This window comes from Antrostomus carolinensis, unplaced genomic scaffold (genome assembly GCF_000700745.2).
Source record: "Antrostomus carolinensis isolate BGI_N321 unplaced genomic scaffold, ASM70074v2 scaffold2412, whole genome shotgun sequence".
Taxonomy (NCBI): Eukaryota; Metazoa; Chordata; class Aves; order Caprimulgiformes; family Caprimulgidae; genus Antrostomus; species Antrostomus carolinensis.
Window position 1 is genome coordinate 9,269 of NW_010300008.1, and position 15,716 is coordinate 24,984.

General features: G+C 52.6%; 1 protein-coding gene across 1 annotated transcript in view; it reads left to right on the plus strand.

Moving 5' to 3' along the window:
- Positions 1 to 449: 449 nt before the first annotated feature.
- Positions 450 to 15,716, plus strand: part of GPR156 (G protein-coupled receptor 156) — a 15,592-nt gene continuing 325 nt past the window's right edge. Inside the window, exons 1-9 of the mRNA XM_010162958.1 lie at positions 450 to 554; positions 3,178 to 3,314; positions 6,577 to 6,712; positions 7,276 to 7,386; positions 8,410 to 8,535; positions 9,104 to 9,199; positions 11,960 to 12,196; positions 14,194 to 14,352; positions 14,863 to 15,716. The exon at positions 14,863 to 15,716 is cut by the window's right edge and continues 325 nt beyond it. Of these exons, the coding sequence (XP_010161260.1) occupies positions 450 to 554; positions 3,178 to 3,314; positions 6,577 to 6,712; positions 7,276 to 7,386; positions 8,410 to 8,535; positions 9,104 to 9,199; positions 11,960 to 12,196; positions 14,194 to 14,352; positions 14,863 to 15,716 (1,961 nt within the window). The remainder of the gene's footprint in view (positions 555 to 3,177; positions 3,315 to 6,576; positions 6,713 to 7,275; positions 7,387 to 8,409; positions 8,536 to 9,103; positions 9,200 to 11,959; positions 12,197 to 14,193; positions 14,353 to 14,862) is intronic.

A 15,716-nucleotide genomic window follows, 5' to 3' on the forward strand; every position in this document is an offset into this window, starting at 1 on the left:
AATATATACCCTGGAGTTGCACTGGTGTGGAAAAACATGTTGGCAGAGGAAAGCTGCAGGGAGCTTGGGGTGCTGGGGTGCCATGCTCCAGCTTGGACCGGCACTGCACCTGGTTTTGGCTCTGCAGTTGGGGTGTGGGGGCTGGGGGCTGCTGTGACCCTGCTGTGTGTTGGTTTGCAGGGTGATGTAGCAGGGCTTGAGATACCACTGGGCTTGGTGGGGACCTGCACCCTACATTGACTCGCCTCACTGCAGAGGACACCCCGAGGGTCCCTGTCCTGGCTCTGGATGTATGCCGCACCAGTTTGGGTAAGCCGGACCCCTTCCCTATGCCCTGCTGATGGGGGGAGATAGGCTGTGTGCCAAAGGCTTCTTTGCGCTGGGGAAAGCCAACGGTTGTCCTTCTGTCAGGGGCAGAGGTACGGCTGGATGACGGCTGAGGATGTGCTATGGAGCCAGGATTCAACTGCTCTGAGCTCTGCGATGGCAGCTCCGGTTTCAGCAGCCGGGAGCAGCAGCAGCGGGTGCTGCAGGAGCTCTGCACTGTCGCAGTGGTATGTACGGAGGTGGGGAACGCTCTGGGGCACGAGGTTTGCTCTGCAGGAATGGATTTGGGTGGAGGGATGGAGAGAGGGTCACAGATGCCAAGCAGTCTCAGTCCAGCCAGAGTTCAGCATGCTGTCAGCTCCTGGGATGTCCTCCAAGACAAGCCCTGTCTAGGTGACACCCAGCAGTTAGCTAGAAGGTGGGGAAGCAGCCACTACAGCCAAGTCGTGTCAAACAGCCCTCTGCTGTGACAGCCCCTTAGGAGTGGCCTGGGATGGCCTCCACTGCCCTTGACCTTTCCCATCTCCTGGAACTTCAAAGTGCTTTTCAAATCTGAATAGAGCAGGATGTAATTAAAAGGAATCATCTATAATAAATGCTACCTCTCCCCCCACCACTAAGCCAGCAGAAGTGACACTGGGGTGCACTTAGTTGCAGTTGGCTTCACTTGAGGCTGCTGGATGGACCAGCGAGACTTGGCCCGCTCAGCTCTCCACCACGTCCTGTACAACCACAGGCCTTTAATTAGAAGACGGTAAGCTGCTTGGCTCCTGGGGCTCTGGCAGCTGCCTTACAATTAATATTCCCCCTGCTAGGGCCAAGATTCCGCTCAGCGGCAGATGAAGCGCTCCATCAACTTCAAGTATCATCAACCTCCAGGGAAACAGTGGTCAGGGTGTCTGGGGTGGGGTGCATGTTTGGAAAGGAAAGGTGGAGAACACAGGGGTGTTTCTGATCCTTGAGTGGTTGCTGGGAGGAGGGTGCAGTAAAGCTTTCGGCAGCAGCCAAAGGTGGAAAGATACTGCCGGTGGGTGCAGCTGGGAGGGAAGTGCGGGAGCTCCAGGATCCTGAATCCACCCTGGATTGCGTGGATTCCAAAAGCCAGGTATTGCCCTTGGGCTTGACCAGGCAGGATGCAGGTTCAGGATGGTGTCACAACCTTGTGCCACCCTCAAGCAGCCCCCCAGCCCCTCTGAGCTCCAGGCAGGTGGGAGGATGGTCCTGATTTGTGCCAACTGATGGGGTTTTCCACAGTGAGTCCTGGTGTAAGGTGAGGGGGACTGACCTGGCTGACCATCTCCACCATCTGCTCTGGTCCTCATCTCCCAGAGAGCCAGAAGAACCCCCAGGGGAACAGGGAGAGGGAAGAGGAGGTGGTTGGGAGCAGTTTGCAGGAGGGAGATGAGTATCTCCTCAGGGATATCTCCACACTGCTGCAAAGCGGGGCTGAGCCACGCACGCAGCTGTGTCCCAGAATAACACAGCAGCAGCACCGGCACCAGCTGTTGGATGGTTGTCTCTCTCAGCCTGGGTTTGCCCTGCAACCAGCGTGGCACCAGCCTGTGAGCTGCCAGGAGCCCATGGATCAGCTGTGCTCACGTGACAGTGACATCTTTTTGTTTTAAAAGTTACATGTTGGCTTTAATTCTCCAAGCTGTGCCTTGATTTTGTTCATCCAGAGGAGATGGAGCCTGACTGGAGAAGAGGGAGTTGAGGCATCAGCTCCAACCAACTGCCTTGCTTCTCCCTGCAGATTTATTTCTAGTCAGGCTGGAAGCAGAAACAGCTCAGACCTTGAAGGAAGAATTGGGACTTTGGGGCAGTGACAGCTATCACAGTCTGCTGCTGCAGAAATTGCGTGCAGGTGAACTGGAATACCTGAGAAAGGACTTTAAAAAAAACAAACAAACAAACAAAAAAACCCCCCCAAAACCAAAAAACAGTAACATGCACACATGCCATGTGTGAACAAACCCATGCACGCACAGCCTGTTAAAAATGCTGGAGTATTTTAGATTTAGCAGTGGAAATAAGTTTCTTGTTTCATGTAGGATCATTTTATCCATCCTATGTTAATAGGAAGATAGCAGAGACTATTTGTAAATAGAGATTCCAAACCATAAGGTCGCTTGTGTGCAAGGAGAGAGGTGCCTCCATTGTACTTGCTTTGGGAGTGTCCCTCAAAAGCCATTTCTCAGGTGATGTCTACCCAGGACCAAGCGAGTTTCCAGCCAGCTGGGAGATGGGTGGAGCCCAGCTCAGTGTGTCGCTGCCTAACGCGCAAAAACGCTGTCCCACTCCCTTTTCTGTGTTTTCTGCCTCGACTGGCAGCTCTGCTGCTGGCTCCCAGTCACGTCAGCCAGGTGTCTAGTGTACTTGGGGGTAAGGCTGGGAAGGACTGGCCAAGGGTGCCCTACCCAACTTTCCAAAGCAGTGTGCTACAAACTGGGGAACCACGGGGGCTGGCTCTAGAGGTTTATTTCCAGAGAAGGGCAGTGGGGAACCGTCACCCATTTTCCCCTCTCCTATGCCCAGGGCTGCCTGATGTTTGTGAGTCAGTTGTATGGGTTCATTACATATTTGGCTGGCTGGCCCTAAGAAGAGGGCTCCTGGATTGCCCTCTCCTCCTGTGCGCTCAGCAAGTGGCAGAGTACGTGTCCTGTCTACACACGCCTCACTAGCCCTGCCCGCAGATCTTGGTCTGGTGCTGAGGTGTCTGCTCATGAGGAGGGCTTTGGGAGGTGGGGTTTCTGGCTGAGTAGGACCACCAGTGGGAGCCAGAGTAGGGTCTTCCTTCACTGGGAGCTCCAGCAACGTCCTCTTCCTCCTCACCACTTTTGTGTCCCGCAGACATCTTCTGACCGCAGTGGGAAGAGCTCACCATCCTTCTCTGCTGCTCTCCTGGGAGTTGTGTGGACGTTCTTGACTGGAGGAGTCCTACTAGCGCTCTTCTTTCTTGTCTTCACACTTCGCTTCAGGAAAAACAGGTAAAGGCTTCCCCCTTCTGCCCTGAGAGTTCGCCTGAGCTGGAGCAGCAGGATCAGGCTCCTGCTGCAGGACCAGGCTCTGAGCTGACAGTCAGCTAAGGGTCAGGAGGGTGCAAGCCTGACAGCACAGAGCAGGGCGATGCCAGGGATCTTGCAGCTTTCTCCATCACACCCAGTGTTGATCAGTGGTGGATACAGTCCTGCTTGGACTGTGGGCAAGACAGAGCATGGATGCCCTCCGGCGTGGCCCAGGCAGCAGTGCATGGTCTCATCCCAAAGGTGCTATTCAATAAAACCATCAACAGAAGTGAACAGAAAAAGAGCTGGTCTCCATATCCACTCCACAATCTCAAGAGCATCACTTTTAGCAGCACAGCTCCATGAGCAAAGCCCACAAGATCTCCACAACACGGACAGATCCTTCTGGCTGTTGGGCCACCCTTTGAAGATATTGGTAACCTTTTTGATGTTGATGGTTGTCCATATCAGTGAGGAACATGATCTCCATTGATGAGAGAAAGTGGTGGTGAAGAGCAGGCTTTCCTTGGTGCTGTTCAGTCTGCAAAAAGGATGTAAAAATTCCTGCTCCCCTGAATAAATCAAGCAGAAGGCTCAGCGATTCCTCCTAGCTCAAACTGTCTCAGGCAGCGCTTAGCCTTCTTCAGCAATTCTGGTTGTCTCACCTGCCTCCTTGCCACCTTCTCCTCAGCTTCATTGGTCCCTTGGTCTCTCAACTGCTTCCCCACTGAGAGATACATCCCCTTCCCAAGATTTACCTGGCAAAGCCTTTGTGCTCCACATGCTGTTGTTTTGCAGAGACGTGCAGCCTGGACTGCTGCTGTTTCAGTGCTCTGGTTCTGTTAAGGAACTTAATGCTTCCTCAGGTTGCACCAAGGGAGGTCTAAATTGGATATTAGGAAGAATTTATTTACTGGAAGAGTTGTCAAGCACTGGAACAGGCTGCCCAGGGAAGTGGTTGAATCACCATTACTGGAGGTATTTAAAAGACAAGTAGATGTGGCACTTAGGGACATGGTTTAGTGGGCATGGTGGTGATGAGTTGACAGTTGTACTTGATGACCTTAGAGGTCTTTTCCAACCTTAATGATTCTATGATTTTATGATTGATTATAACCACCATGCAGTCAGGGGGTTCCTGCTCATAAGGGTTTATCTTAAACCCTGTGCCTGCTGTGGTGCAGTAGCTGCCTGACCTGCATCCTGATCTCAAGCACTTGGTTTACTGAAGCAGGTTGGTATTGAGTTTGGTGGCCATCTTAATTGACTACCAAATTACTTAGGCCCCTGAAGATATTCTCAGAGCAAGCTGTAATGAATGTGTGTTATTTATTTGCGCTGCACCAAATAAATATTGGTCTGCCTACTGAACCTGGGAGTGCAAAGGAGCGCTTTTTCAGCGTGAGCTGATTCATATCTTCACCCAGGGGCTGAGGCATGGTGAGGAAAGCAGAGGGGGAGAGAGAGAGAGGTTGAATCCTAGGCCAGTGTCTCACCACCCTCACAGGAAAGAATTTCTTCCTCATATCTCATCTAAATCTCCCCTCTTCCAGCTTAAAGCCATTACCCCTTGTTCTGTCACTCCCTGCCCTTGTCAAAAGTCCCTCCCCAGCCTTCCTGTAGCCCCTTCAGGTACTGGAAGGCTGCAACAAGGTCTCATTGAGTGGATGGAGCTATGCAAGGGGATGGCAGAAGCTACAGCTCTTGCTTGATGGGCTTGCTGGAGAAGGGTGCCAGGTTGGGAGAGGTTGGTGGGTCGAATCTCTTCTCCCTGAATACAGTTACAGGATTATGAGTGATGGGATGGAATTACAGAGGGGAAACTGTAACCTGAACATTGCTGGCAGCTTCCTGAAGTTGAGACTGTGCTGAGGGTGGAAGTATCTCCTCAAAGGAAGGAGCAGTGGGAAGACCCTGTTCCTGGAGGCATTTGTAGCGGCTGTACCCAAAGCTTACTGCTAGAGACAGTCACACCAGGCTGCATTAGTAGGGTTTTCAACTCTGCCCCTTTACAACAGAGGACAGTGGAGGAAGATGTTGGTTTGAACATGGGGGGCTGAGCTGGGTGTTCCACCTGCGTGACCGTGGGGCATCGCTCCCCTGGCTTAGCTCTGCTGCAGGGACACGCAGCCATGGCACCTGCTGGCACTGCCAGAGCAGCTTTGCATGCCTGGCGTGGGCGCTGGGAGCAGAGAGACCCAGCTGTGGTGACCTTGTCTCCTTTGCTGCTAAAGCCCATGACTTGCCACGGTTTTGTCCATAAAGATGCTGGCTGAGCCTCGGGGATGCTCTTCTGTGCCACAGAGACATGCAGAGGGTAGAGGTGCTGTAGGGCAATCCTGGTACCTGTCTGTTTGGGGAAGAAGGGATCTTGCTGTCCCACAGGACTGTTGGGCTGAATATGAGCCATCACCAGGTGGCCAACAGCATCCTGGCTTGTACCAGCAATAGTGTGGCCAGCAGGACTAGGGAAGTGATTGTGCCCCTGTGCTCAGCATTGGGGAGGCTGCACCTCGAGTCCTGTGTTCAGTTTTGGGCTCCTCACTACAAGGACATGGACATGCTGGTGCGTGTCCAGAGAAGGGCAACGAAGCTGGTGAAGGGTCTGGAGAACAAGTGTGATGAGGAGCAGCTGAGGGGACTGGGGTTGTTTAGCCTGGAGAAGAGGAGGCTGAGGGGAGACCTTCTTGCTTTCAACTGTAGCAAAGTGGGGGTCAGGCTCTTCTCCCAAGTAACAAGTGACAGGTCAAGAGGAAACGGCCTCAAGTTGCACCAGGGGAGGTTTAGATTGGATCTGAGGAAAAATTTCTTTACTGAAAGGGTTGTCAGGCACTGGAACAGGCTGCCCAGGGCAGTGGTGGAGTCACCATCCCTGGAAGTATTTAGAAGTCATGTAGATGTGGTGTTTAGGGTTACGGTTTAGTGGTGGACTTGGCAGTGTTAGCTTTAAGGTTGGACTTAATGATCTTAAAGGTCTTTTCCAACCAAAATGATTCTATAGTTTAAGGATAGTGAAGCACTCCAGCAATACAGAGGAAGGGATGAGGTGTGCACCATGGAGCAACAGGTAAACTTTTGAAGGATCTGTGAACACCAGGAGTGGGTTGGCAGGGGAGATGACAGGGCAGTGTCTGAGCATCCCTTATGGCCATCATCGTCATCCCTGTAAGAGGACCTTGCCCCTGTGCTGCCAGGTCATGACGCTCAGTAACTCTCACCACCTTCCCTGCTTTGTTTCCTGGAGGATCGTGAAGATGTCCAGCCCCAATCTGAACATTGTGACCCTGCTGGGCAGTGGCCTGACTTACACTAGTGCTTACCTCTTTGGGATCCAGGAGCAGAGCCTGCCGTCTGGGGACTCGGTAGAAAAGCTAATCCAGGTGAGCGGGGACGGGTGCCTAGATGTGCAGGTACACACATGCACGAGCACTGCGAGGCTGCAGGCGAGTTTTCTGGCTGCAAACTAAATCTTCATCAAAACATCAACCTGTGTGATGAACCCCCGGGGCAGCCGCCCTGCCAGACCAGGGACTGGGCATGGACCCAGGTTGGGGAGTGGGACAGGGGAGACTGCAGTCCGTGCCATGCTGCTCAGCTGCTGGGCTGAAGGTAACTCATGGAGGTGCCAGTGAGTGATTTATTGGTGCTGAGCCCCTCCATGCCCTGGCTGCTCACAAGCTGCCTGGCTGTCCCTGCCTGCTCCTCTGATGAAAACCCCCTGGGGTGAGGAGGGCCAGGCAGGCAGCAGGCATGCCTGCTGAGGAGTACACGCCTTTTCATTTATTTTGCTCTGCAGTCAGCTTTCTAGTATCTGATTTGACCCTCCAGAAGACCATAGACACATCTCCACCCATCTTTATCACATCCCTGGATGGGTGGGCATGGAGTGTCCCCGCGAGCCCCATGGCTGCCCCTTCAGCCCCCTCTCTCTGCCCCCTGGCAGGTGCGGCTCTGCCTGCTCTGCATCGGGACCTCCCTGGTGTTGGGCCCTGTCCTGGGGAAAAGCTGGCGGCTCTACAAAGTCTTCACCCAGAGGGTGCCGGACAAGCGGGTGGTGAGTACACAGCACCCAGGGGTGGGGGGAGAAACTCCAAACACCAGCAAGTCCCAGACTGGTGGGGGTAGCAGATAAAACCAGCATGTGGCAGGGATGGGTACCACAGTCGCAGGTCTGGTGTCACACCTAGCCAGGCACGGGCTCCTCATTTATTCCTGTGCAATAAGGCAGGAGCTTTTCCACTCTGCAGGCAAGCAGGAGCCCGGCCAGGCTGCCTGTTCTCCAGTGGAGTCCCAGCCCTGTCACCAAGTGAGGTTTTGTTCTCATTTCACACTGGCCATGTGCTTTCATTACACTGCACACCGGTGTCTGTGTCCAGGTCTGGGCTTATTGGTTTTGTGGGTTGAAAATAAACCAGGTATCCTCAAGGGTGTCTGATGTAGGGCCACCCTCAGAGGTATCTGATCCCTTGGAAGGAGGGAGGGAACTCCTCTGCAGTGCTGAAGGAAGGGGATACAGCAGCTGGGAGGAAAATGGGAGCCACTTACCAAAATTTGTGCATGTAATGGTGCACTCAGAGCTTTCAGCAGCCACTTTCCAATGGTCAAAAAAGTAGATCTCGGAGGAAAGGTGAGAGATGAGATGGTTTGTAGAGGAACTGGGCACCAGCAAGGAAGGGCTCCCATTCCTGAGGCATTGGGATCTGTGGTAAATTTGCAAAATGATAATCCTACCAGCTTTTTTTTTTTTTTTTTTTCCCTACCACCCTTTTTGTCCCTACTTGGACATAAGGGATGATACTCTTGTTTTGGAAGAGCTGTTTTCTGTCATAGCATTTACCAGCTAGCCACACTGGCAGTCAGGGTTTAGACCTGGCCCTGAGCCCAATTAGATCTCCAAGATTTTGGCAGCTGGAGACAGAGATCCTGTGGCCAACTCAGACATAGGTGAGCTGCTGGACTGTACTCTGGGGGAAGTATTAGGATGGACATTTCCCTTGGAAGATATAACCAGAAAGAGACCTGGGAGACAGAGTTATTGGTGTCCCCACGGTAACACTTACTTCTTGCATGTTTGCAGATTATCAAAGACCTCCAGTTGCTGGCGATGGTGGCAGTGTTGGTGCTGGCAGACACTGTGTTGCTCTTGACGTGGGTATTCTCTGATCCAGTCCAGTGCTTCCGAAGCCTCAGCGTCTCACTGCGGGTAAAGGGATGCAGAGCGGTGGTGGAGCGTTATGCCATGTCCTATCTGATCTCTGTAGGCAAAGTTGGTGGGTGGTTGGGTGTTTGAAAGTGCTGTTTAAAAAAAAAACAAAACTCAAAACCCCCAGAAATAAAAATAATCCAGAAGGCCTTCTGGGTGCTCCAGGTTGGGTTTATGTCTGGCCTGTTACAGAGATAAGGTTCTGCTGCAAAATTTCCAGGTCTGTGCACTCAAACCTGGCAAGGGATAGCTGGTTGCAGGGCTTTGGTTTGCCAAGCAGTGGGGTCTGGTGGATGATCTTGACCAGCCCATGCAGGTCACCTGGGTGACACAAGAGAGGTCCATGGCATCTGCTGATGCTCTAGAAAAATGTTTAACTGGCTCTGTTGGCAGTGAAGTGCAAACATCTTCCTCACTTTACCCCTCTGCCCCTGGCGGCACCAGCTTTGGGCTTGCCTTTTAGGAATTTAGAGAGGAGACCTGCTCAGATGCATAGAGCTATCTGCCCATTGTTCTGTGCCAGCTCCCAGGCAGCAGCCTTCACTTCTGCCTCCTTCTTGCCTCCTAGGCGACAGAGAAGGGCATGACCTGCTCCGTGAGCCGGGTGCAGTCCTGTGCATCTCTTTATTCTGATCTGTGGCTCGTTCTCATTCTAGGGTTTAAGGTACGTAACCTCTTTATCGATTCTTGCATTGTATCTCGCCTCCTCCCGGTCTCGCAGCCTAAACTGTTTAGCAGCACTTGTAGTTTTGCTGCCCTTCCAAGCCTATTGCAGCTACTCCTATTCATCTTGAAAGCCCTCCCATCTCCAGTCCTTTCCATCCTGATGTTTTCCTCTTGTAAAAGCCGTTGGCCACTTTTTCCCTGCCTCACCATCTCCTTTACACACACCGTGCACATAATGTCTCTCTAATTCTCTCCCTGCAACCCTCCACGCCTTGTTTATCTCTCTTCTTAAAACTTGTGTCTTGCTGTTTTCTCAAGCACATTTTTTTCCACGAAGCCTCAGATGACCATCCACCGCAGCGATGCACTACGCAGCTCAGCCCCTGAGTCCTCTGACTCCAAATCAAGGAGGTGCTGATGACAAGTGCTTGGTGCCTACCTTTACAGGATGTCTATCAGCTTAATTATACCACTGAGGTACACTTTCACTGCTGTAGCTTTGCACGTGGCCGTTCTTATTCCAGTGGAGTTAGTTATACTGATGTAACTATGTAGGTATAATTATTGCTGTAATTATCTGTGGTCTCATGTGTCTCTGGGTTGGCGGAGGCTGGATGCGTTTCAGAAAGCTGATGTTGATGAAGCTTGTGAGATCATAGCCTTTCTTTGGGAATGGCTCCATCTCTGCGTGCAGTACAGGCAGTTCCTTTCTGACTCACCATAATAGAATACTCATTGACCAACTACCCAAAATCATAGGAAAAAGAGCAGGAAGAGACCTCACAACACAGCCAAGTCCTTCTCCCCTTCTGCACTTCATTTTAGAGACGTTAGTCTAGCCTGTCCCTAGAAGTCCTTTCATGGTAGGGATCGCAGGCATTCCCTGGGCTTTCTGTGCTGCATCTCCACCTCTGATTTTGTCCGCAGTTTGTGTTAAGAGTTTAGACAGGTGATGCTTTTGCCTACACCTCCTACAAACTGCTTTTTGGAATAAAACATCCCCATTCCCAGTTGCAGGTACTCTTTGTTAGCGTTGTGTTGAACCTGGCCCTGATCCTATCTGCTTGCTGGAGGTCATGGAGTTACTACTTTAGTGGTTTCTCTGGAGTTAATCTGAATTTACACTAATGTGAGAGTAGGCTCTATCTCTGTGTGTATGCAGCACTTCTTATCTTCCACAGCATTAATGTGCTCAGCCCTTCGTGAAGCCGCTCAGTGTTGTTATCCTGGTTTTACTGGCACAGAGCAATGAACAAAAATAACTTGCCAAGGACATGCCTGGAATTAGGAGCAAAGTCCTCTGCTCAAGATTAAAACAAACAAACAAACAAAAAACTTAGTCCTCTGCTTGCTGAAACAACAGTGCTGTTGTCTGTGTCCCAGATAGACTATGAATTTTTAAATGGGAATTTGGTGCTGTTTTTTTTTCTTGCTGGGAGCTTAGGAGTTGGCTTGCCTTTGGGCCATATATTTGGAGGTGCCTCATGGTGAATGTGATTATGATCCAGTACAGATCCCGTGAAGCGGGGTCAAGCATCAGTCTAGTTCCCAGCAGGGCTGATTTCACTATGAAAAGCCTCCTTGAGAGTTCCTGGTGCTCTGAAGTTGGGAGTTTCACCAAAGACCATGGATGTGAACCTCTCTTGTTTGTAAGAGTGTCCCTCCAGACCCTAAACCTGGCAGTGGCCATTGTGGTCATCAGGAGCCCACAGCATGGAGGGATCCAGAAGGTTCTACAGAACATCTATACCACAGGGCACGAAGCACTTCTTGATGCCCAAATAACAATTGAATGTCTCTTAGTAAAAAGTCAACAGTTGCACTTGGTGGGTAGCACAGGAATAATGTAGGATTTGTGCTCTCAGAATTCTGGGTCCCTGCAGGAGCAGGGATTTTGTTAGATGGTATTTCCAAATGATCCTGAAGGCAGACCACGCCCTACACTACAGAGGTGGGCAAAAAATACTCAGTGTTTCCTGCCAGTGTGCCCTAGGGAAGGAGGGATTCAGCCTGCCAGGTAAGTATGAGACACTCGAGGGGCAGCGTGGTGAGGAAGCCTGCTCTGAAACAACTGACCTGCTCCAGGGGAAAGTGGACCTCTGTGTACAGAGCACTTCTTCAGCCCCTTTCACCCCTGCTAGAGTCAGGCAGGAAACAGCAAAGGGAAAGGAGAAGAATTGAACCTGGTAGTTTCCTGTATTTCTGTTTAAAGAGGCACCAGGTACATGGACTTCCTTCCAGTCTAAACCTCCACTTCTTCTGCCTTGTTTTTTGCCTTCTGAATGTCCTTCTGAATATCCTTACTGCTCCTTCAGAGGTATATCCTTGCTCCTTGATGGCACCTCACCACTGCATCCCCACAGGGTCCTCCATCTGTTGTCTATCTGTCTTCTGCTCCTGCTCCAGTCTTCCTAAGGGGAGGTTTTCACATCTTTCCTCTCCATCCATGCCCTGCTCTGTGGCATCACCTGCCAACCTGACCCTTCAGCTCCCCGTGCCCCTTGGTTGGGGCACCCATGGCCCACCAGCGCCTTTGCTCCTGCCCTCTCCCCCAGCCCCAGTTCTGACCCGCGGCAGCGTGCCGGGCGTTTGCTGCGACGTCACCACCACACGCTGAAGGTCTGCATTATAGATCAAAGAGCATTAATTAGGATTGTGCTGAGTGTATCTGAGCTCACCGGGCTCGGTATGAGGAGGGAGTTGACACCGTCATGCTGTAATTTTCCACACTCTGGAAACCTCTTTTTTCTGCTTCCAGAGTATCCTCCTGCTGTATGGGACCTACTTGGCCGGTCTGACCGACAATGTCAGCTCCCCACCAGTCAACCAGTCCTTGACGCTCATCGTTGGGGTCAACCTTGTTTTCCTGGCTGCCGGCACTGTCTGCTTAGTTCACCGTTTCTTCCGTGCTTGGCACAACTTGGTGTTTGGTTTTACCTCTGGAGGCATCTTTGTGTGTACAACCACCATCAACTGCTTCATCTTTGTCCCACAGGTACACTGCCACCTCTGTCCCACCACCTGGCTGGAACCGGGCACATTTTCAGAGTTTAACAACAGCATCTGTGTGGGCCAAAGCACTTACTTTCCTGCTTCTTTCCCCAGATGTTTGGGCTCACCTGCACAGCTCATCCTCCAACCCGCAGTGGCTCTGCTTCCCTAAGCAAGTCCCCCAGTCCCCAAGGAGTGCAGGCATGTTTCAGAGCTGCTGCTCAGAAACCCTCCTGCAAGAGCATGACACGGGTGGCAGCTGCACAGAGGGTACATGTGGAGTCGAGGCAGCTGCTGCCCTCCTCCTCCTCCTCCTTCGTGTGGGTGGTGGGATCGGTCCTTCATAGAATCACAGAATGGTCTGGGTTGGACGGGACCTTAAAGCTCATCTAGTTCCAACCCCCCTGCCATCAGCAGGGACACCTTCCACTAGATCAGGTCGCTCAAAGCCTCATCCAACCTGGCCTTGAACACTTCCAGGGAGGGGGCATGCAGTTGTCCTCTCCTCATACCCCACACGCCCACTCCCACCAAGGGTTTCTGCCCATAGCAGGGACAGAGCTGGGCTCTGGCCATCCAGATGGCTTCGCCAGGCTCAGAGGCTTCGTGGCTGCTGGTGTTCCCAAGGGGAGGCTGTCCTCCTTTGTGCTCTTGGAGGAGGAAGCTGGGTTTTGCTGCAAGTGAGGAGGAGGATGTGAAGATGTTTGGAGGAAGCCTTTTGTGGTGAAGCAAGGCTCTTCTGCTTCCTGTGTCCTCTAGGAGCAGCCTGGTGTGTCTGGCCACAATGTTAGTGGGAAAAATGCTCTCATTGTTACAGGGAGAGGAAACAGTTGTTTACTCTGTTTAATGTTTGGAGGGATGTTTGGGCTTAAGGAAATGAGGTGAGAAAGGGAGGAAGAGGTGAAGCTGAAGAAAGAGCACATCTGTGCAAGAGAGGGCTCGGGGGATCTCACTAATGTGTATAAATACCGATGGGGGAGGAGTAGGGAAGGGAGACCCAGGCTCTTCTCAGTGGTGTCCACTGACAGGAGAGGGGACAATGGGCATAAACTGAAACACAGGAAATTCTATTTAAATGTCAGAAAAAGTTGTGTGGGGTTTTTTGTTTTGTTTTTCCATTAAAGTGGTAAAGCAGTGGAGCAGGTTGCCCAGAGAGGTGTGGAGTCTCCATCCTCGGAGATATTCAAGACCCAGCTGGAGACACAGTCTTGAGCAGCTTGCTCCGGCTGACCTTGCTTGAGCAGGGTGGTTGGACTAGGTGATTTCTAGAGGTTCCCTCCTACCTCAGTTGATGCAGTGTAACTGCAGAGTCCCAACCCTTGAGACGAGCAGCCCTTGGGAGCAAGATCCAAACCTCCTCTGACAAGCACCAAGGCCACTGGTGATGCTCCGCCAAGCGCGAGGTCTCTCGGAGTGAGAGTGGAGGAGCTGATGAGCTGCACTTGCACTCTGCCTGTACCATTTTTCTGCTGTAGCCTGGGGGCCTTGAACATTTTATTTAACTTGGATCTTTTAATTCATCAACTTGTTTTTCCTAATGGCCTTGCTCTTCTATTGCTCATCCGAGATCAATAAGCAGCTGGAGCTGGGCTGTGCAAGGCTTCCATGCAGACACTAAATGAGAAAACGGATACCAAGCGTTGCTGGTTTTCAGCTTGTCACCGGTGATTCGGGGATAAGGAGGTGTGCGTGACACTGTCTTTGTCACAGAGTCAAGGAGGGGGGAGAAGAGAGAAGGGGCTTTTACAGCGCACTTAGAGACTGCAGCGCAGGCAGGCACCCACCCTCTCTGCGTTAAAAGCCAGATCTAGGGACGGGGTAGGGCTCAGATGGGTGGGAGGCTCCAAGTGACACTGCAGCCCCTTGTCCCACCGTCGCTCGTCACCCATCTCTGCTCCTCTGTCACACCCTGCCTTTGTCTCTCCCTCTCTGTCTCTTTGTCTCCTCCACGCCCGCTGTGCTGTGCGTGCCGCGCGGATAACGCCCTCTTCTACTCCCCAGCTCAAGCAGTGGAAAGCTTTTGAAGAAGAAAGCCAAACCATGAGCCACATGGCAAAATATTTCACCAGCCCAAGCAGGAGCTGCCGCTCGGTGTACAGCGAGGAGCAGCTTTACCAGCTGATTGGGGAGAAGAACTCCATGAGGCGGCTGCTCACTGAGGTACGGGGCTCTGCCAGATCCCCTCAGCTGTGCCAGCTTCTCCCCTTCCCTTTGGTGGGCTGAAGGCTTCGCAGGGTGAGGAGCCCTTCCTTATGCCCTGGTCTGTGCTGGCACTGCCCCTCCAGCCTCTTCCCTTTGGAGGGGAAGAGCTGCTTTGTTTTGTCACATCACTCTGCACCCCAAACTGCCAAAATTAAAAAAAAAAAAAAAAAAAAAAATGGAGATGGGCGGGAGTGCCTGGTTTCCACAGCCCAAACATGGTTAATTTTTTAACCTGTCTCAGTGCCCCCCCTTCCTGCACCCACATCTCAGGGGCTTTGGGGGGCTCCAGGGGAGGAAGAAATCACACACACACTGCTGGTTTGGCTCTTGCCTGCTGCTGCGCTGCCTCAGGGCACCTCGCTGTGCAGAAAGGGGTGATTTGTTTTCTAGCAGTGCTTTCTTCCAAATCAGCAGCGGGTTTGTACCCTCCTGTACCCCGTGCTTGACGTGCATATTTGTTTGACACAGAAAAACGCCGTGATCGCAAGCTTGCAGGAGCAAGTGAGCAGCGCCAAGGAGAAGCTGATGAGGCTGATGTCTGCAGAGAATGGCTGCAACCCCCACGCCCCACCAGCAGCTCCCTGCACCCAGAGTGTGGGACAGTGCAGGGATGTGCCAGGGAACTGCTGCTCCTCAGATCCGGAGCGGGATGGGTATCAGCCTCCCCGCTTGCTGGGTACGCCGCCTCTCTGCAGCGATGCTCAGGACCTCTGCAAACCTGTGAGCCACGAGCCTGTTTGCTCTCAAACGCTGCTTTTTGACATGGGGGGTGGCCTTGAATGTGGCCCAAAAGACACCTGGGAGGATGGGGTGCCTGTGGGGCAGGGACAGCCTCCAGACCAGCTGCCCAGTGACGACATCTCGGCTGGGATGGCTTGGGAGTCGTCCCCCAAAGTCAGCTACGTGAGCAGCGAGAAACTGCGGGAAATCTTGCAAGAGCTGAGCCTGGATGGCAAAACCTACACCCCAGCCTTACCTGGGGGACACCTACGTGGCAGCCAGGGACACCCAGGTGAGCAGGGAGGAATGTGGGGGGCCCAGGATGGCTACCTGGACATTCACACACCCCTCAGCCCCTACATGGCGAGGCGGCGGCGGAGGATCCCGTTGTCCCCTAACTCCACCCGCTTCCCTGGACACATGTCCCCTCATCGTGGCCACACAGTGAAGGAGGCAGGTGGTGGGGGCCGTGGGGAATTTGCCTGTGTTTCCCTGGGGAAGGAAGGAGAAATGGCTGGTGGAGGGCTCCTTCACCCTCTGGCACCATCCCCTCCAGCTGTAACCATTCCCCGGGAGGGCTGTCTGCCGCCGGCGGGATGGCC